Source organism: Vicugna pacos, chromosome 22 (genome assembly GCF_048564905.1).
Source record: "Vicugna pacos chromosome 22, VicPac4, whole genome shotgun sequence".
Lineage (NCBI taxonomy): Eukaryota > Metazoa > Chordata > Mammalia > Artiodactyla > Camelidae > Vicugna > Vicugna pacos.
In genome coordinates, this window is record NC_133008.1 from 14,619,628 (window position 1) to 14,641,269 (window position 21,642).

At 49.1% G+C, this 21,642-nt stretch overlaps 1 protein-coding gene across 1 annotated transcript in view; it reads right to left on the minus strand.

Moving 5' to 3' along the window:
• Positions 1 to 21,642, minus strand: part of WWC1 (WW and C2 domain containing 1) — a 132,790-nt gene that overhangs the window by 64,268 nt on the left and 46,880 nt on the right. Inside the window, exon 2 of the mRNA XM_072947257.1 lies at positions 5,108 to 5,217. Coding sequence (XP_072803358.1) covers positions 5,108 to 5,217 — 110 coding nt within the window. The remainder of the gene's footprint in view (positions 1 to 5,107; positions 5,218 to 21,642) is intronic.

Below are 21,642 nucleotides of genomic sequence, written 5' to 3' on the forward strand. Positions count from 1 at the left end.
CCTTCGCCCCCATGCTTCCCCTCCCCCAAAAGGCAGCTACTTCCAACAAACTTTAGTTTGTTGAGCTGCTTGAGTGCCGCCACTGTTGAAAACTAGTTCTCCATCCTCCCCCAGGCTCCAAACCCCCACCTACAAACACCGCACACCTTCCATACGTCTTACACGTTCATCACACTTCACGCAGAGTTCACCCCACCGCCTCTACACACCACACGTGCGCACCCACGTGGCTAACACTACTCAAATCTCCCCGGGGCCTTAATGACAATTGACTGAAAAACAGCCGAACGTCTGGAGAGCGTCCAACCTTGTTCCCGTGCAAAGGAATGCAACTGGAAAACGCAGGAGTGACAGTGTAAACCTATGATGAATTCATCAAGCAGTAAAGAAGTGAAACTGGCTCCACACTGATGAAGGCGTGAGGAAAGCAGCCCCCTTACTGCTTGTGATAACACAAACTGCCACGATCTCTTTGAATCACTTATCGAACCAGGAATATGCACCAGCAGTCTCATAGGTGTTCCCAAGCTTTCACTTAGAAAACCTCTATTTGGAACTATGACTTCAGGAAAGTGTCATAGAAGGAAAAGGCAATATGCATGAAGATTCTCTTCCTAGTTATTTATATCAAACAAATGGAAACAAACCAAAAGGACAGCAATGGGGGGTATTATGGTGCACTCTGTATGTTAAAATGTATTGATATCTCTATCTGACACGTTAAAATGACAAACATGAAGACTACGTGGGATCACCCAAATACTTACGATATAGCATGAAGACAGCAGAACACATAATTTGATCAGTGATTAAAACCATCTAATCATGGCGGGTGTACTGAGGCAGTGGGACCGCTGAAGACAGACAAATGAAATAATGGAAACAGGTTCTATTTTCAAAAGAACTGTCTTATTTGCTGTTTCCAGTTCCTCCCCCTCTCCCTTTTTGTTTAGACTCACTCTGGTCAAGCGTCTGCCCTCTCCAGTCCTTGTCCAAAGCTGCCCTCCAAAGTCAGGGTCACCAGTGTCACCTGGATTGCTAAATCTGTTGGTCATTTCTCAGTCCTCTTCGTACCTGATCTGTCAGAAGCATCTGGCGGGGTTGACAGCCCTCTCCTTGATTGGTTCCCTCCTGGTGGTTCTTCTCTCCTTTCTGATCACTCCCCAGAATCATGACTGGTTTTCTCCTTGCCTGTCCCCTCTTCCTGTCCCAGGACCCCATGGCTCGTTCTTTGGTCCTCTTCTCTCTGACTTGACTTACTCCTTTGCTGATCTCATCCAGCTTCATGTCTTAAAATACTATCCAGATGCCAACAACTCCCAAAACACATACTCAGCCCAGACCTCTTTTCCAAACACCAGATTCCTACATCAAACCGACCGGCAACATCTCTCTGATGTGTAACAGGCGTGGAAGACACGACATGTCCCGATGAACCCTTGTTCTTCCTCCCTACGCCTACTCCTCCTACAGTTTTCTCCATCCAGCTGGTGGCAACTCTATCCTGCCCATTGCCCAGGTCCAGCGAGGGTCATTCATTCCTCTTCCCTTCACACTACACGCGCGGTCGACCAGGAAGCCTCATTGGCTGCATCTGGAAAATGCCTCCAGCATCTGGCCACGTTGCACCACGCCCACCCCTCAGCCTTGGTCTGGGGCACTGTCCTTTGTCACCTGAACTATTGCAGTGATCTCTCACAAGTCTCCCTGCCCCACTAAGGTCTATCTCTGCAAAGCAGCCAGAGTGACCCTTTCTTCTTTTTGTAGTTTCTTTTTTCTTTTTCTAATTGAAGTATAGTCAGTTACAACGTGTTAATTCCTGGGGCACAGCACAATGTCCCAGTCGTGCATATACATACATTTGTTTTCATATTTTTTCATTAAAGGTTATTACAAGATATTGAATATAGTCCCCTGTGTTATACAAAAAAAAACTTCTTTTAAAATCTATTTTTAATATATAGTGGCTAACATTTGCAAATCTCAAACTCCCAAATGTATCCCTTCCTACCCTCTTACCATCCCCCGGTAACCATAAGTTTGTTTTCTATGTCTGTGAGTCTGTTTCTGTTTTGTAAATAAGTTTGTTTGGCTTTTTTTTTTTTTTTAGATTCCACATATAAATGATATCATATGGTATACTTTTCTTTCTCTTTCTGTCTTACTTCACTTAAAACGACGATCTCCAGGTCCCTCCATGATGCAGCAAATGGCATTGTTTTACTCTTTTTATGGCTGAGTAATATTCCATTGAATAAATATCCCACAGCTTCTTTATCTAGTCATCTGTTGATGGACATTTAGGTTGTTTCCATATCTTGGCTATTATATATAGTGCTGCTATGAATATTGGGGTACATGTATCTTTTCAAATTAGAGTTCCCTCCAGATATAGGTCCAGGAATGGGATTGCTGGATCATATGCTAAGTCTATTTTTAGTTTTTTGAGGACTTGACATACTGTTTTCCATTACGGTTGCACCACAGAGGGACCCTTTTAAGATGTAAAACAGATCATGCCACTCATCTGCTTAATTAAAATTCTCCAATGGCTCCCATCTCACGTGGAGTAGAAGCCCGAGCCCCCCAGGCGGACCACTGCCCCATCCGTGCCCTGCTGCCCTCTGGCCTGGTGCCCTTCTCCCCGCTTCCTCCCAGGTTCTGCTACATGCACACCCTGCTCCTTGCCAGCCCTTGAGCAAACCGAATGTGATGATCACACTATAGCAGTTTTGCCCGATCGATCCTCTCTACTTGAAACGCTCCCCCACCTCCTTCAAGTCTTAGCTCACACTGCATTTTCTCATCAAGGTCTTCCTCCTGAAGACCTTTACCCCTGGCCTCCCCTGCCACCCTCAAACACAGCCCCACACACCTCAGCCCCATGTTCTGCTCTCTCTTTCTCCCCAACACTGGCCATTTTTAATACACGACAGAATCTCCTTACTTACTCTGTTTCTTCTGCCCAAATGAAAGCTCTGTAAGGGCAAGGATCATCGCCACTTTGCACTCTCACGAATCCCGTGCTTCCAGAACAATGTCCAGAACGTAGCAGGAGGTCAGTAAATACCCGCTGAATGAATACACGCTCGATGGTGGATTTAATCCGTTGTTCGGTTCTACCGTATCTATAATTCTTAAGAGAGTGATTTCAGCCACGGACACGCAGAGGACACTTGATGCTTGGACCTCGATGGTCACACACACGTTGCATTTGTATCACTGGCTCCATCTGCGGAGGTGGTGCCCTCCGTCCAACGAGAGCACCTTCCAGCCGAAAGAAAACCAGTAGCTTGGTAGCATCCTACCGGGAAGGATCCTTCCCACTGAGGCTCTCATCTACTCACCTCCCCTGCCCCCCGCCCCTTCTGCCATCCTCCCCTTAAGGACAAACCCTGCCACAGCAGCGTGAAACTCCTTCCTTCTGTTTCTCCAACGACTCCCAGGAGCACCTGAAAATCCCATTCCTGCCATCAGATTTTAATGAGGGGGATGCACTCAGCAATTACAAACAGGAAAGGACTGATTAGGGTTTCTGTGCATCAGTGTTCCCCCCAGCATACCATGCGGCGCTCCAAGCATCAGCCTCATTCCCCATACACACTCAATTAGGCATATTTACTTCTCATTATCCAGTATGCAATCACGGGTGCTAATGAAAACCTCTGCTACCCCCAACAATGCAATTAATGCACTTAGCAGGCTCTCAGAAACTCTCCTGTGCCTTGGCGCCAACAGCGGTCTGCTCATTCACCCATTTAGTCATGCATTCATGCATGCATGCCCTTTTCTATTTAGCCAAGGTCAAGGGCACACCTACTATGTGCCTTGCCAGGGAAAGACCTAGGACCAAATGAATCAGACCATGTCCTGCTGTAGAACTTGCCACAACAGGTTGAGCGGCCATACTCCAGAGTGATGAGGGACACAGCAGAGGTGTGACCAGGAGCTACTGCAACCCAGAGGAGGAGGTGGGTAGAGAGGCAGACTCCACTCCTGGCGCCAGCTCAAACCCCAGCTCTTCCATGTTTGGGCTCTGAGTGTTGAGCAGCTTCTGCCCTTCAGCCCCACTTACAAGATGGGGATAATCAGCCTGACATCCTAACATCCCACAGGGGAGCTGGGAGGGCTGAATGAGATGATGCCCAGGCGGGACCTCACCCAGCACACTGGCACAGGGGGATGCTCAGTAAACAGGGGCTACCAGGATGTGGTGCTAGACTACAGCCTTCAGACATTTGCCAGGCATGAGCCATAGCATTCCATTCTCCTCTTGCGCAAGAGGATAAAAGGCATCCTATAGTTCAGAAGGTTGAGAGCGAGACAGAAAAATTCTCCTTCCTCTGCACACATGAACAAATGGGGCAGCAAATCTCAGAGGACAGGCATCATCTTGGCCTAGAAGGTGCACAATGGATGAGTCCTGAATACGCGTCAACTGTCCCTGGCCGGGGGACTGCCCCCTGGGTTCTTCCACCTGTCAGACCACGTGCTTCTCCCTTTCTCAACCTATTCTGCCAACAGAGCCCCAGGGACAAAGACACTAAGAGTCTTCATTCTGGATCAGGACACCTGGATCACGGATACGAAGTGAGGGTGGGCTGACTGGTAGGATGGGCAGAGACACCACACCAGTTCATCACGGACACAAACATGTGCACGCTGCTTGGGACTCGCTGGGGCTCCGTCTGCTCCAAAAGAGTCTGTCTGCCAACAATAAGGACACATCTACCTTACACCAAAAAAAAATCTGTATGCATGCAAATCAGTGTATGTAAAAAAAAAAAGAATGTATGTATATATACACATAAACACACAACTGGGAAATTTCTGGAGTGATACCCAAGAAATTGATATGAAAAGCCGGGAGATGGGCTGTGAGAGGAAGAGTTTTAGATTCTGTTTAAAACTTTCTGAACTGTTACTTATATGCAAGCATACATTCTCTCTCTACATCTGCACTGACATCTCCATCTAACTCTACGTGAAACAAAACTCAATCTGGCTTCGTGAGCCCCTGCAGGCAGCTCTTCCAGACTTGGAGGCCGGGCAGGAGGGAGAGGGGCGGGCAGAGGGGGATGGGAAGGGAGGACAGCCAGGAACTTACTGGTGTTGTGGTCTATGAAGTAATCGCCAACCTGTGGGTCATACGCCTCTTCCCATCCCAGCGGCAACTCGTCACTGATGCAGTCGGCAAAGGTGAGCGGTTTGGTGTACCTGGCGAGGGAGGGGAGAAACATACTCGGTCAGCCTGCAGTGCCCCAGGCCCTGCACGTGTTGCTTCTCTCAGCCCCCCTGCTCCCCTGGGCTGGCCCACCAGATCCAGAAGCTTTGCAGTGGGACCCCGGCCCTGCAGTCCCTGCTGCTCCCCGGAAGATGAACGCGTAACTGAAGGAGCATGGTTAGATCACCTGGGAGGGAGGCAGGGAATTTGCGGCAACCCCAGCTTTGCCACTAACTTGGGAGTGGTTTGAGCAGGGCAGCTGCCTTCCCCGGGCCTCTGTTTCAGCATCTCTAACTGCAGGGGCTGCAGGAAAAGGCTCAGAGGTGAAGCCTTGCTGCTGGACTTGGACTCCAGCCCTCTCAGGCTTCTCCACCTGCAGTGCACTTGGCCACCCCAGCTCCAGTCGTCCTCCTGGCTCCACCCTGTTTGTCGTACCTGCTCCCCTTCTGGAAAGTGAACTGACTGCAGCATCTGGCACAGCAGATGTGCCCTCCCCATGAGTTTGGCCAGTATTTTTTTTGCCTCCTGAGTTGGTTCCCAAGTGCCTGTACCCACTGCTGTCCTTCCCTACACAATCCAGGCCAAACTGATCTTTTAGCAACAACCACCCTCTCGGTCCCCATTAGGTGGCAAGTCAAGCAGTGGTAATCACCCCGTCTCGGGGGCTAAGTCAGACAGGAAAACACGTCGCTCAACTCAACGAACAAAGGTTTGTCAAGACTGCAAAACACCACAGACCACTGGTCAAGCACTTTGGCCAGTGCAGGGGGAGCCAGGCATCTAGACATGGGAACGTCAGCCTGACCGGCCCCTCCATGCAGCCCCTTTGGTTTCTCCTCGTTTCAGCATCTGCCTAAAATACAAATTCTAATATTCTCCCTCCCTTGTCTGCTCCCCATCCCCTCCCTGATTCTGGAAGCAGACTGGCAAACTGAGGGGCGGGAGGAAAGATGACTGGGATGGGGGGAGTCTAAGATTCCTGATCAAGAACTTCCCTCCAAGCTAACGACCCTCTTATCCTGGGCTGTCTCCTTCCCTCTTAAAACCCACTCTGAGTCAAGCTTAAAGCAAAATATATGGGGGGAAAAGAAACACTGAAAGAACCGCTGGTGGACGGACCTGGTGTGTTCGTGTACCTCTGTGTATCCACGGTCTGGTTATCTATTGACTGAAGGGATGGATAGCCCAGAAAGCTCCTGTCAGTCAGAAGCTGACCGCAGTATTGTGGGAGACAACGAGGATGAGGCAGAGGTATGTACGCTGTGTGCTCAGTATCACCCACTGAGGATTCCATAAGCGTCACTTGTTAGCTGTGGGAGTATGGCAACTCACCCGCCCTCTCCGAGTCTCAGCATTCTTATCTGAAAAGTGGGGGTAATAAGAACTCTCCAGGTTGTCAGTTAGGTTACACAAGGTCATGCTTGTAAAGACATTTTAGCACGGATCCTGGTGTGAATGAATGCACAAAGAGCATTCTCTCCACTTCCCAGAAGGGGAAACTGAGGCTGAGAAAGATTAAATAACGTCCTCAATGTCAATATCAATGACAAAGCTGGGATTTCAAGCAAGGCCCTCTGCCTTTTGAGACCCTGCTGTGAGCCAAAATGTTCTCTTGGAAGTTGACATCTTCAGTGCATCACCCAAGCCCCTTGGAAAATTACAAGCCACCGTCTTGGAGGAAAAGAACGAAGAATTGGAGAAGACACAGGTGATTTGTTCAGGTCAGCAAGCTCTTTACTCAGGAGGACGGATGCCAACCTGGATAAAGTTTCTGTAAAGCTGTCTTCAGCGCCTGCACCCCCCACCCTACTACTGCACCCCCCACTCAAAAGCCCTGCCCAGAAACCAAAGGCCACATCCCTCAGTGCCTCCCCCTCCTCAAACTCCTGTAAATGTTTTGCTCTCACTTCCTTACAGAGAATGAAGATCAGGGACCAACAGCCGTTTCTCATTCAACATCATGTCATCTAATGTCTGAAAGGGTCTCTGAAGAAAAACTCCACGGACAGGCATACCCCGCCACGATGACCGACGCTGTCACCGAGGGCAGGCAAGTCTGGGAGGGGACAGGAATGCTTGGGCCAATCACAGTCAGGCTCTTCTTTCTGGCTCATTCCTCTGCCCTGAGAAGCCCTGCCTGCCAGCCTGGCTGCACAGAGATGAATCCTGTTATCTACACTGTGCAACCCAGAAAACCAAAAAGATGTGCCCCTTCTCCACAGTTCCCCGAACCCCTGCATGGGGTCATCACCTTTCAAAATTCTTTCCAGGGGATGAATTACATGATTTCCTCAATGGTGCATCTAAGCCACAGAATCTTAGGTCCCCCACAACTGGTATTCAATAAATATTTGTGGCATGGATGAATATTAGAATGAATATCCAGGAACAAGATAGTGATGCAGTGTTCTGTATTTGGCTAACGTGGAAGGATGCACTCCACACACTGAGAAAAATGATATTGTTGAATAAGAAAAGCTGCAGGACTACAGGACACTGTTTACAGTAGGATGTTTTGCCTAAAATTTGTGTGTGTGTGCAGAAGAGAAACGAGAAAGATAGACATTAAAACGCTATCTTGGTATAGGGGTTTTAACGTAACTTTTTTCTTTTTAATTTTTTTAAACTTAGTTTCTCTGTAATATTTTTGTATCAATTATCATTAAAGATTTTTTTTTAAATAATGGCTAAATCTAAGCCTGGAAAACAAGTTACATATATCTCAACGTCCTTCTCTGGGTAGCATTTTTCAAGTGAGAAAACACATCCAACATCACCGTAGTTGGCAAACATCAGAGGCAGAACCTGAAGCCCCCCCGTCTGACTCCAGAACCAGAGCTTTGCTAATGAAACCTGACAAGACCAAGGGGGTCTCAGAACAATCTGGAACACAAAGGAAGCTATGCTCGAGATACAGAGGAAGAAGCGGGCAGGGCGGGGGCAGGGGGTGGCGAGGAGGAATCTGAAGCAGGCAAAGGGCGCCGGAGCTGTGTCCTATTTGCACCTTCAGTTTTTCCACACCTTGGTGCAAAGCTATTCAGCACACTTGGATAATCCACAACTGCTTCATGAAAAGAAACTGAATGTTTCAAAGTCATCAAGACAAGTGATTCCCTGAGCTCTGTGTGTGAGGACAGGGATTGGGGGAAGAGGAGCAGGTCTGAAACACCAAAAATGCATCACTTTTCCAGAAAACCACGAACTCAATGATTGCCCCGGCCTTAAATATTGAGAAGTCAGACCTGAAATAAACTACAAGCTACAAGCATCAGTCATGCACCCGACACCGGATACCCTACCGGGGCCGAGATGCCGATTCCTACCTGAGGCGAATGGAGACACTGTGTCCAACAGGGATAAAGAAGAGGGAGTCGAGAGGACCAGTGTCAGAAGGAGGGGCAAGAGGAGAAAGGAAGGCTTTGGGTTTGACATTCAGGCTTCCCTTCAAAGCGATCATGGGAGGGAAAAAAAAAAACCAAAAAACAAATCAGAGAGCTGATAGTCTAGCTCTCAGCGCGTCTATGGGAAAGAGAAAAGCTTTTATTGGAAGACTATGCAATTTACAAGAAATCTGGACAGCGAGATTCTCTCTGGAACAAATGCCAAGAGGGAGATGAATTATTCAGTGTGCAGAGACGTGCCATTCAGAGAATCAGGATGAAGAAGCGTTTTTAGCTGCATAAGGATTTAAACACACACACACACACACACACACACGTATATCCACGTGCACACACTCATCCCAGAGAGAGGAGCTGTCCGTTTAAATCAGTCCCCCCTGGGAAACTGGGTGCTTCTCTGGCCTGCAGAGTTTCCCCTTGGGCAAGTGCCAAGAGTGTGAGCTGGGAAGAGATGTCTGCTTTCAGATGTGGCCAGGACTTGGGGGCCTGCCTGGAACTCCCAGCCCCCATCACTCGATGAAGTGATTCACCCCAGTCCAGCCCAGTGCAGTCTTTGCCTCCAGCCTCCAAGTCCCGGGCTGCTGAAAAACCCCAATCATGAAATCAAATGACCCAAATGCTGGAGGGGTGAGAGGGAGTTGGGAGAGAGGGAGGGAGGGAAGGGCGCCAAGAGAGAACTCGTTCTGCCTCTTCTTAATTGCAAATCTCTGAAGGAACACAAACATTCCTGAATGTTTCACAACAGGCTCTCCTGGAAAAAGAGAGCCCCGGATGTGTTGCCTTGGCGACAGGTAGGTTCTGTGGGATCACCTGTCCCGGGAATGCAGGCCCCTTGTCCTCCTTCCGGCTCCACATTGCTTCCCTATGGGCCACGGGAGAGGTTCCAGGGGCACATCCCCACGGCCGGCATTCGGTATTCAGACAGTGTGTCTTTTCTAAGGAGGCAGCTCAGAGAAGGAGCGGAAAGCCTTCTGCCAAGTCTAACACTGGTGGTGATTCTCTGGGGACTGAAGAACGCGTAACATATCTTTCATGTTCCTAGTGCTTCCCGAGCAATCCGAACGCTTCCCACAGTAACCTCTTTATTGCCGGCCAGCAGGATGCTGGCCCCCCGACCGGGCTCTCTCCAAGGGCCAGCTGGGCAGGATCGCTTCCTAAAGGGCCCTCCAGACTCCATGCCAAGAACTGTCCAAACTTTCAGCCGAACCTCTCCTCCCAGCCCGGGCACAGCGGGCAGGTCGGTGCTCCCCGCCCCGGGGTGTTTCACACGCATAGTTCCCATAGCTCAGGTTGCACAACTCCTGAGGACATGCCACCTCCGGACGGCGGAACACCGCAGCGGAGCAGTGCCCTCGCCTTCCGCGCCCGGGAGGCCGGGGTGGGCCGGAAGAAAGTGCAATCTTTGCAGTCCTCTTTCCTTCCTTTAGTTTGGTTTGGTTCAAACATCTTCATTCATTCCTTAAACAAATCTGGGCTGATAAAAATAACCGTCTCATAAGTTAGTGAGGAGGGCTGAGCGCACGAACCACAGCTGACTCTTAACCAACACGCAGCTACAGAAGAAGGCAAGACAGACAGGACCCTGCCCTTACCTTCCCGCGGGAGAGAAACCCAACCGGAGAGAGTCCGCAGGATCGTTTCAGAGACTCGTGCTATTCAGAAAAGTACAACAGGGCAGTGGGATTGACCGTAAGGCGGGGCGGGGTTGGGGGGCACGCAGTCAAGGGAAGCCTCTCGGAGAAGGCGATCTCTGGGGGGAAACCAGAGTGTGAGAAACAATAGGAACAGCCAGCACAGAGGCTTTGGGGCGTGACGATGTTGGTGTGAGGAACAGAAAGGAAAGCTGCAAAGCTTCCTGTTGTGAGTGACGGAGTGGAGGCCGAGACGGGCAGAGGCTGGGCTCTTAGGGCTCTGGGCCCCCTGCTAGGGCTCTGAGTGCCCCCCTAGGGCCAAGATGCACAAGGTGACCTGGCGAGGCTCTTCAACTCACCCTCTCCTCGACTCCTCTCTCCCTCGTTGCGATCAGTCCTCCAGGCGACAAGAATTTATGCACGGATACAGCAGCTCAGGCTTACGTCCACCACCAAGAGGGCTCAGGCAACTGGATAAGCCTCGTTTCTGCCTTCGTGGGCAGAGGGTCTGGCCAGGGAGCCGAGGCTGACACTTAAGGCCGGTAGTGGCCCGTCCCTGTGACATCCGGTGGTGGTATATGTGGCAGTTAAAGTACGCTACCTTAGGCTGAGAACCACGGGCATTTAGAGGAGGCAGGGATAGTTAACGAGGTGCTAGGTCAGCTGTACAGATGTGAAAGACTAAGAGTTTGGGAGAAGGGAGAGATTGAGGCCATGGGGTGTAGTCGGAGGAGGCTGGAGAAGGAAGGCGTCCAGGGAGGATGGGGGTCGGCTTCATGGCCACAGGGAGGCAAGGCAGCCACTACCCCGCAAAGGCGGAGGCACTGATGCCGGGCTGAAACCCATGCTCTGCCTCTTCCACAACCACAGGCACATTATGTAAGCTTGTTAGGAGTTCCCTCCACTGTGAAACTCAGAAGTCCCAATCGCATCAGGGTGTTGTGGGGATTAAATGAGACAGCCCATGTGGAGTGCTTAGCCCAGCGCCTGGCATGTAACAGGCCCTCCGAAAACGTGAGTGTTAACATGATCAGCTGAGAGACTTCGGTGCTGTGCGCACCGTGAGAACCGTGTCATCTTTCATCTTAAGTTGGCAGGACACGCTAGCTATCATATCATCATCATCACTGGCCCTGTTTTTCATCTCAAGAGATAACAGCGGTGGTTAAAACTCACAAGCTCTAAAGTCAGCCACTTGGGTTGCCAGGCAGGCACCATCGTTTGCTCACTCTGTCCCCTTGGGCGTGAGCCCTAACCTGCCTGAATCTGCTTCTTCACCTGGAAAGTGGGGATGCTCAGCGTGACCACTTGGTGAAATATATTCATACTGTATATGTGCAGTCAAATTGTATCAGTTTTACCGAAAAAAGCTGAAAAATGAAAAAAAATTATTCTCATGGTAGTGTTATGTACTAGAAGAGAAAAAAAAAATGCAGCAACCTAAAGTCCAAAAATACAGACTGATTAACTTGCAGCAAGATCACAGAATGTTCTATTACATGGCCATCAGAAATCATGTTTCCAGGAGATATGTAACAGCATGCAAAAAATGCTGAGAATGTAACATTAAATGTAGTGTCAAAAGTAAGTTACATCACAGACATAGAAAACAAACTTTTGGTTACCAGCGGGGAAAGGGGCTCGGGAGGGATAAATCGGGAGTTTGGGATTTGCAGATGCTAACAACTGTGTATAAACTAGATAAACAGCAAGGTCCTACTGGACAGCACAGGGAACTATAGTCAACATCCTATAATAACCTATAAAGAAAAAACATATATGCACACATAACCAAATCACCATGCTATACACCAGAAATTAGCACGACATTTGTAAGTTGACTATACTTCAATGAAAAGTTTTTTTCATTAAAAAAAAGTAAGTTACAAAAGTGTATATATAGTATTGTATGCTTTAATTATAAAAGTAAATATTTGCATAGGGAAAAAACTAGAAAGAAGTACAGAGCAGAGCAGTTATCTCTGGGTGATAGGATCATAAGATACTGTTCTTTTCTCTTTGTTTATGTCTATTTTCCACTTTGAAGAAGTACACCAGGTAACCTAAAAAAAAAATATGAGCTGTGCAGAGCCCATGGCACACAGGGCTCCACCAATATTAACTGTTAATATTAGTTTTTTTTTTCAATTCTTATTTTTTATTAAAGTGTAGTTGATTTATAATATTAGTTTCAGGTGTACAGCAAAGCAATTCAGTTACACATATACATACATACATATATGCATATGTTTTTTCAGATTCTTTTCCATTACACCTCATTACAAGAAATAGAATATAGTTCCATGTGCTATACAGTACGTCCTTGTTGTTTATCTATTTTATATACAGTGATGTGTATCTATTAATCCAAATGTTTTATGTCCTTTTCCAAGAGGCAAAATAACTTTCTGTGCTAATAGCTGATAAGCCTTGAACTGTATTCCACGACCTCCTTTCCTGAAGCTGAAACTACTTAAGGTCTCTCCCTTTTTGTGGGGGCAGGGCGGGCAGAAGCTAAACCAGAGAAAGTTAAGAGGTGGCAGCTGGATTGGATCTGGCTCTCAACATTTGTTCTCTGAAGGAGGCGTTTAATTACACCAGGAATTTCCATGTTCTCTTTCTCTTAAACACTCCCCTCTACTCTCAAAACACCTGTCTTGACATTCTGCTTATCTGACCCCCAGATTCCCTAGCTTCCCTTCTTTGGTTGGGCTGGTTTATCCAGAAGCTTTCTTGGTCTAGTCACTCCCATTCCTGGAATTCTCGTACGGGGGGGGAAAAGAAGTGAAGGAGGAGCTGGAGGGGAAGGAAGGTTCCAGACTTCTCCCCCACCCACCTCTAGTCCTCAAACCGGGGCTCCCACAAACCAGTGGCTCACCTCCCCCTGCTGAATCTCGCCCTCACTCTGCCCCACACTGCCCTTCCCGGAGTTCTTGGGATCAGCACGCCTGGGTCCTGGGCCTGTTCCCTTCCATGGCCTCCATCCCCGTGACTCTCTGCTTACTCATGTCCAGATAGCCTCCAGCTCCCTGACTCCGTGGTGATGCTGCTATTTGAGCGTGCATCTTACTCGCTGGGATTAAAGATTAAGATGCTGAGAACCAGGTCATGGCTACCTGCCTACCGGACAGCCAAGCTCAACCTAAGACGTGTTTGTCTGTCTACTACCGTGCTGTATTTTAAGAATGGAGCTACCGTGCCTTTGAAGGCAGGTACTGTCCAGCTGCACACAGTCCCCACTGCTCTCTGACGTGTTTCTCCTGCATCTTGTCCCATTAAGCAGCAGCACAGAGCAGCAGGAAGAACGCCGTGCTGTGGAGTCAGACTCCCTGGGCTTAAATCTCGGCTCTGCCAGTTGTTAGCTGTGTGACCTTGGGCGAGACACTTAAACTCTCTTCAGCTTAGTTTTCATGCTCACGTAACAGGAAAAATTATAATACGCCAATGGAGCAGTCTGTGCCAGAAATGTTCCGAGCACTCTGCACACATTAACTCACTGGTCCTCCTGACAACACATCCACGTAGGTCCCATTCAGACCCACCCTAGGGCGTCCTTTGAGGATTAGATGAGATAATGGATGAAACAGCACTTTGGTATACAGTGCAGGCTCCATAAATGCGAGCAATTCATTATTACTTTGATTGTTGTCCAAATGAGGCACTCAATGCACGGGTATTAAAAAAAATGTTAAAACTGAACGTGGTATCTGGGATCTGGCCAATCCACTCCTTGTTTTATTGGTGAGAAAACTGAAGCACAGAAAGGCTTGTCCAGAGCCACTCGAGGACCCAGTGGCAAGGCTGAGACTAAACCCTGGACACCAACCCCAGGCCTGCATCACACTCATGACACCAAGAGATCAAGTCAGCCTGGTGCTGAGTTCAGCTCCACGTGAGACGCAGTGATCGTCTCAACAGCCTGCGAGAACGAGTTACAGATGGGATTGTCTGGGGCGAGCTTATTATACTGGACGGAAAATTAAGACTAAGCAAGAATCCGTATGAAACCACGAAGTTCCCATTCATGGAAAGACAAAATTGGGAGATGGGTCCCTCATTCCGCTCACCTCCACAGTGGAAGGTACTTTTCTGCCAGTACCATAGCAGAACCGAGCACCGGGTAGACATGTCTCTCCCTCACCCAGCTCCACTCAGCTCCATTCTCATTCCTGAACTGGGAGTTAGGCTAAGGAAGTTCTGTGCCCTGTAGGAAGGGCCAACAGGACAACGTGGGACTCCCAGCTCCATCTTAGCTGTGTAATCTTAGGCATTCCTTCCCCAGCTCCAAGCCCCAGTTTCCCCATAGACATGAAGCAGTCAAGAGGTCCTGTTGCACAGGGCTCTGGTAGAGTTGAATAAATCAGTACAGGGGAATGACCCAACGCAGCACTTGGCAGGTGACGCTGGGCAGGCCTTTCTGTGCTTAGGACTCTGAGGGCACTCAACTCCCAGCTCCACTCCTTCCAGTCCCCTGGGTTTCCAAGGGGTCTTCTCAGGTGCTGGGCTGTGAAGGAGCTTCCAGCTCTAAGGGCACAGGCCACAGCCACCCCTCCCTGGAATCTGGCCATTCCTGTTCCTTGAGCTCTGATCCTCACCCCGTCCAGCAGCCTAAGGAGCTGGTCCTTCTAGAAACGGAATTGGCCATGAAGGCTTCTCTGGAGTCCTGACGTGTGGCTCCTTCCGCGACAACACAGTTTAGGTGGAGCACTGGAAGGGGAGCGACGAGAACTGGGCTTGAATCCTCACATTGCCACCAGATTACCCAGGCACTTGGGCGAGGCACCTGCCCTCTCCGGGCTTCCCATCTACAAAACGAGGGAGCCGAAACGTAACATTCCTAAGGCCCCCTGTGCATTTTCGGCCTTCGTAAGTCTATTGTCCTACCAGTCCCAAAGTCAAGGGCATTGTGAGGCTTCAATGAAACAATACATCTTTTGCTGAAGGCCAATTAAGTACTAGGCACGGCACTGGACCATATGCTCTGTGTAAAACAAATCATGTCCGTTATTTTCACAACATTTCTGTGAGCCACATACAGCCACTCTCATTTGGCCAACAGGAAACTGATGCTTCATAGTAATATAATAATAATCATAAAAGCTAAGCTTCACTGAGTGTTTATAAAGTACAGGCACGATTCAGGGCCCCAGACAGGGACTCGATTTCACCGGTTCTGAGCCGCATATTTTAAAACACATTTTTGCATCTCTGAAATTGGGATGTGTGTTAGCACTGCTGACATCTTACAACACTGTCGGCCAGGCGGCGATCCTGATGGAGCTGTCACTGCTGTGTGTGCACAGACATCAAAAGGCTTGGGATAAAATCCTGGAGACAATAATTGAGCCCTTTTAACCCCTAGGAACCAAATGGTTGCGAGGACGAGTGGAGGAGGCAGTGAGCAGACACGTTTAGCAACATTCCCGGAGCAGGAGTGCACGGGAGGCTACCTCTGCATAATTGCCACGCCGGCTGCAGAGCTCGGCACCTAAGCCTTTGAGTCAGCTCCTCTTCGGGTCCCTTTTAAGGCTGCATCACCCCACATTCTCAAGGGCGCCAGGGACGATATTAGAAGCACAGACTGTCAATAATTCTCAGTTAAAAAGTAACTCCAAAGAACCGGATTCAGAATGAGAGGATGTTTTAGGAACACTGGAGATTTATTTGTGTTTAAATATTCCTTTTTTTTTTTGTATGTGGAAAAGCAATATGCGATTTAAAAAAATCAGAGTTTGAAAAATTTATTTTAATGAGTATGAAATAACCCTTCTAGTCAATTTAAAAAAACTGGGTCATCGTTTAATTGGTAGCACTTTTCCTTTCTTAGTGGCACATAAAATAGAAACTCCCAGAGTTTCTGATTCTGAGCTGCCCTGAGAATCTGCATTTCCAACAAGCTCCCAGGTGATACTGATGTTGCTGGTCCCAATGCCACAGTTAGGACCCACTGGTACACAGCATCCCCTATGTGATAACTGCAGGGACTTTGAAAAGTGGTATTGAACCTTGTGTTCAAGAAATCCCTCTCCTTCTCCTTCTCCTTCTCCATCAGAGCTTTCTGGTTCCCGTCTCATTCTCAGGGCCTGGTCATGGCCCCCCAGTGTCTCCCTGAGCACAGCCCTGCACGCAGGCTCTATCAGCCCTTTCCGAGTGTTTGCTGAGCTCCTGTCCCTCCCAGAGTTGCCTGAGGCCACGCAGCCAGCAAGCACAGAGCAGCATATGGACCTGATCCAGGAACTCAGGTTCTCTACCTCTCTGCTCCTCTGCACGTAGTAGGTCCTCAGGGAGAGCATCGCCTTCTGTCCTCCCTTATTAAACCGGTCCTCTTCCCCTTGCATCCATTTGCAGAGGGAAGCCCAAGCAGAGCTGGGGGAGGGAAGAGGAGGGGCAGCTGTTGACCGTACCTGGCCTGCCGGCTCTACAGGTGCCCTGGTTCTGCAGGTGCAGGACTAGACCACAGAGCCCACTGGCCCCATCTCTGCAACCACCAGGGGTCTCCTGGGTGCACTTTGTGTCTTCAGATTCACACCTGTCATCTTGCGCTGTAACCAACACGGCTTCTACACTTTGTCTCATTACCTCTGGCTGCCCTTGGATGGATGTAGGTATAAGATGCTCTAAATGCCTGCCTTTCAATGGCCCTTTCTCCAGGCCATTCCACTGGGACCATGGGGAGAAGCCCTTTAGAAGCCGAGCCATGCATTTCATACAGGAGGCATATCCTGCCAGAGCCCCAAGGGGACGTAGCACTGGACCCCCCTGCCCCCCACTAGTCTAGGGACTGCTCAGCCCCTGGGTTGTCCACCCAGGCAGGTAGGGCCTTCCTAGTAACACCTTCCCTTGATGCTGCAGCTGCTGCGTCTAGGAAAGCACAAGGCAGCACGGCCTGGCCACATCTGAGGAGCTCAAAAGCTGCTGATGCCCAAGTGTTTGTTGATTGCATCACGGTGGGCCGACTGATCCAGCCCGGAAGCTCACCTTGTCTGTCCATCTAACTGCTATTTCTTTATTCTCCAAGAACGCAGAGGCCGACACTGACTAAAGGAGCCCTGCACAGGAGTTGAAAAGAAAGCAGTGCTCACCCCTGCAGAGCACAACTCTGAGGGTTTATTTTCCTCCCATCATTTCTTTTTAAAGAAGAAAACAGACCTTTGTTCCCGGAAGGGAAGCCCTACCTGCGAGTCAGCGTTAAACACCAAAGTGTTCTTGAGTTGAAGGTGGCTGAATTAAAGTCAGCAGTGAAACAAATAAGCAATTAAATTAGCTATTTTAGGAAGCCCTGGAAAGCAGTGGATACAGTATGAATTATTCATTCACACTGCCAGGATGGCTTCTGGGCATTGTCCTCTGTGCCTCTGTTCTCCAGCTCTTGTTCATTCAGCCGCTCAAGCACAGAGAGGGGACACAATACCCTGGCCTTGGGACATGGGTGTCTGAGTGCGTGCACACACACATACACACAGACACATACATGCTCCACAAGGAGGCCAGGTGGCCACTCCAGATGGTGAGACACATGGAAAAGAAGCCCACAGGTTGGCAGACGGCTTCAGCTCCTGTGCCAGGGGAGAATATATGAATTTCCAATGGGCCCAAGATGGGTGTGTGTGTGTGTGTGTGTGTGTCTGTGTGTGTGTGTGTTGTGTGGTCGTGCAATTGCGTGTGGTGTCAGGGAAGGGTGGGTCACAAAAGATCACCTGTGCAGTGCAAGAGAATATATATAATGTTTCTAATACTCTGCACACTTCCTAGCTGCTCCAGGATTGGCTTGGGGGCTCAACAGGCAATGGGTGGGATCTGGACAGTTAGCTGAGCCCCCCCACCGAGCCCACCCACAGATGCACCCAGCAGGCTTGGTGGAAGGGCTCTATCTGACCCTGAAGCCATCAGCCCCTCCTGCTGCCTGACCATAGGGCAGCACTGTGATATCGTATCTTACACCCATCCAGGTGACCTTGGACAAGTCCCTTCTCCTCTGAGGGACCTCAATACCCCCATCAGTGAAACCAGTGGGAGGGACTCCATCTCAACCAGTCCTTTCAGGTCTGGCACTCCATGGTACCATTCTGTCATGAACATCTGGCCTCTCAGAGGTGACTTGTGTGCTCCTGTGGAAGGACCCAGCATCAGAACCTTTAGTGAGTAACAACACTGCACGCTCAGTGTGCTACACGTATTGCTTGTCATTAAGTCCTCACGGCAATCCAGTGAAGTAAGTGGTTCGTATCACAATCCCATGGTAAACAAGAGTAAATGGAGCCTTAGAGAGAGATGTTAAGTTGACTGAGGTTGCTCAGCTGTTAAAAGGTAGACTGAGGATTTGAATTCAGGTCTTAACTACTACTCAGAAAGTAGATGGAGAGCAGAGAGGGCATAGCTCAAATGGTTGAGCACATGCTTCAGCATGCATGAGGTCCTGGGTTCAATCCCCATGAACCTCCTCTAAAAATAAATAAACCTAATTACCTTTCCCCCGACGCCAAAATAAAATAATTAAATACAATAACGGAAATAAATAAACTTTTTTAAAAAAGAAACTAAATGGAGATAGTGACTTTACATAGTTGGGTGGCCAGAGAAGTGAATTTTTAAAAATACCATGGAATTTAAAACTATCCTATATAGTTTTAAACTATAAAGTCTGGTAAGAAGGAAACATGAGGAGGCGCCTTTTGCCCCAGCTACAAACATTAGGAATGGACATCAGGAATGTTCATTAGGAACACAGCAGGAGGGGCTGTGGGAGAAGGGTGGCTGGCTGAGAAGACAAAAAAGAAAAAGAAGTGGGTTTTAGACAAACTGAAAGAGATGCTCATTCTTGGAGCCCAAGCCAGGAGCAGAAGTCATGGCTGATGAAGGACAGACCTGGTGAGAGATGCACCCAGTACTTACAAGAGAGGAGACCTCCAGAACTTCATCCACTCGCCTGGAAGACAGATGCATCGGTGACTTGCTGCTGTTCTGACCCTTCCCAGGTGGGAAGACTTAAACGCGAAGATACTCAAGGCAACATTATTTATTACAGGGAAAGAAAAGACTCAATATCTGTAGGGAATGAACACTTGGTAAACCATGGTTACAATGGTTTGATGCGAGCTTTGAAAGGCATGCTCAGGAAGCATTTTGAATGACAGAAGGGAGCAGGCTCATATTACAGAATTTAAAAGAAATTTTAAAAGCAAGATGCAAAACTGTGCACGTAGCATAATCCTACCTGCCTGCAAAAAAAAAAAAGGGAAAATGCCAGCATGTTGACAGTGTTTGCCTCTCACTAGTGGGGATGAGGTTCAGGGTTGTTTGTTTTCGCTGCTTTCATAACCAGAAATAAGACAAAAAAAAAAAAAAAACCCTAAAAATACCAAGGACATTTTTCAACCCAACTTCAGTCCTTCTGTTCAGAACCTCTTACTCCCCCTCCTTAAAAGAGTCATTCTAACATGAATCCTAATTTTCCTCTCACAGAAAAATTCAAAGCGTTCAAAATGAATTCAAAAGCATTAAAAGGCTGAAAGAAAACAAGCAAAAACAGTAGTTACGTGGTCCCTGCATAAAAGTGGGGCCACGAAGCGGCGTGGACGCCAATGAGACCCCCAGAGACAGCCTCCCTGGGTCTCCCCCCGAAAGCCTGAGACCGCCCCCCCGAGACTGGACCAGCCTGGGAGCCTGTCTAGAGACTGATGAGAAAGGCCCTGAGGAGACGTGAAATGTATTACTAGAGACTCTCCCTGCTGACCTCTGGGTATGAAGGACAGAGTCAAAAAAACCAAACCATTGTCCATCACCCCTAATTTCCACCAGCTCGGTTTTACTGGAGGAGTGCTGGTGGAGGGGGAGAAATAGGGGGGCAGCTTGGAATAGTTTGTGTGTCAAATGGAAAGCTGACAGAGATCAGATCGGAGTGTGGTAAGACCTGGTTGGAATACAGGGCAGCAGAAGCTGCCGAAATGACTCTCACCCCAGCCTCCCTGCCCTGCAGACGCCCTGGCCTAGGAAAGGCAGCACCAGCTTCCTGCTGCTCCTCGTAGGAACACAACTCCAAGATCATTCGGTGCCGACTCCACAGTATTTCACACACTCTGTGCCCTTGTCTTGGCTGTTCCTTCTGCCCAGAACATCTTCCCCTGGACACCTGTTCATCTGAGGCAGGGGACTGGAGAACAGAAGTCTCTTTCTTTCTCTTTTTCTTTTTTTTCTTTTAATAATATGTATATTTTCATTGTTTGTTTATATGTCTGTGACTTCTGTGAGTTTCATGAGGACCTGAGCAATATCTTATCACTGTAACCTCAGCATCTTATAGGACCAGACACCAGGTGAGTGTTCATTGAATGACTAAATGTACTCACAAAAGAGCAAATGAAGAAAGAAATGGTTTCTTAGGATCCCAGCAGGGTTCATTACCATCTTGACCATTCCCCCACTTTACAAATGAGCAAATCAACACTCAGAGGCTCTCCTAAACCGACAGGGCTCCCAGGTCCATGGTTTGTGCCAGGACTGGCCATGAGCCCATGGGAGCCCTGGCCCGTTGCTGGGTCCTTTCCACCATGAACTGTCTCAATGGGTCCCCCTCCTCATTGCCAGCTGGTAACTGGAGAAGTGTGGCCACAGCCCACTCTCCTTCCCCTGGGAATAGATTACCCACTGGGTAGTCAAAGGAGGCGTCTGTCTCCCACTCCTGAGTCACTCGCACCAGTATAATCATCATCACGCAGAAGTGAGATTTTCCCTGGCACGTGCACTCCCTGGCAGCCCTTGGAGGGCTCTGCTCAGAAGTCCTGGGAGGAGGATGTGACACCCGAGGGTGGAAACGATCTTCGGGGATTGTCTATGGGTCTCAGTTAGTTACTCGGGAGCTGGTACTGACCACATGTGGCCCCCAGATCACGGCAGGGAGTGGGCCACAGATGCTCCCCGCCGGCTGACTTAGGAGTCCCTTGAGGGGCATGCATGGACTCCGGATGCTTTTCCACAGACACCGGCACAGAGGAGCCCAGAGCCTTACTGAGGCCAGGGGAGCGGGCAAGGGCCTTGGGGCCACAGAGACCCGGGTTCCCAGCTGCCAGAGCTGGTTGGTGCCTGACTATTCATGCCGACCCCACACGAAGAACAGGGCTCGGGAAGTGTGGCCTCCTTCGCTTCCTTCTGCTTTCTCTCCTGCATGAAGCCTCCCGAGAAACATGCTTTTTAGCTACTTGGCAAGTCTATTCAGTGGGTTTCATGTGGCAAGATTTCATGGTGAAAAAAGAACGTATTTGGGTCCAGGACCAGGGGATGAACCAGGAGCCGTCCCTTTTGCCCTCACTCTCCAAGTCCTACGTGAATGGGGAACTGATCCCTGAGCTTCGGGCTTTCTCTGTCCACAGCTCAGACCTTCACTGGCTGA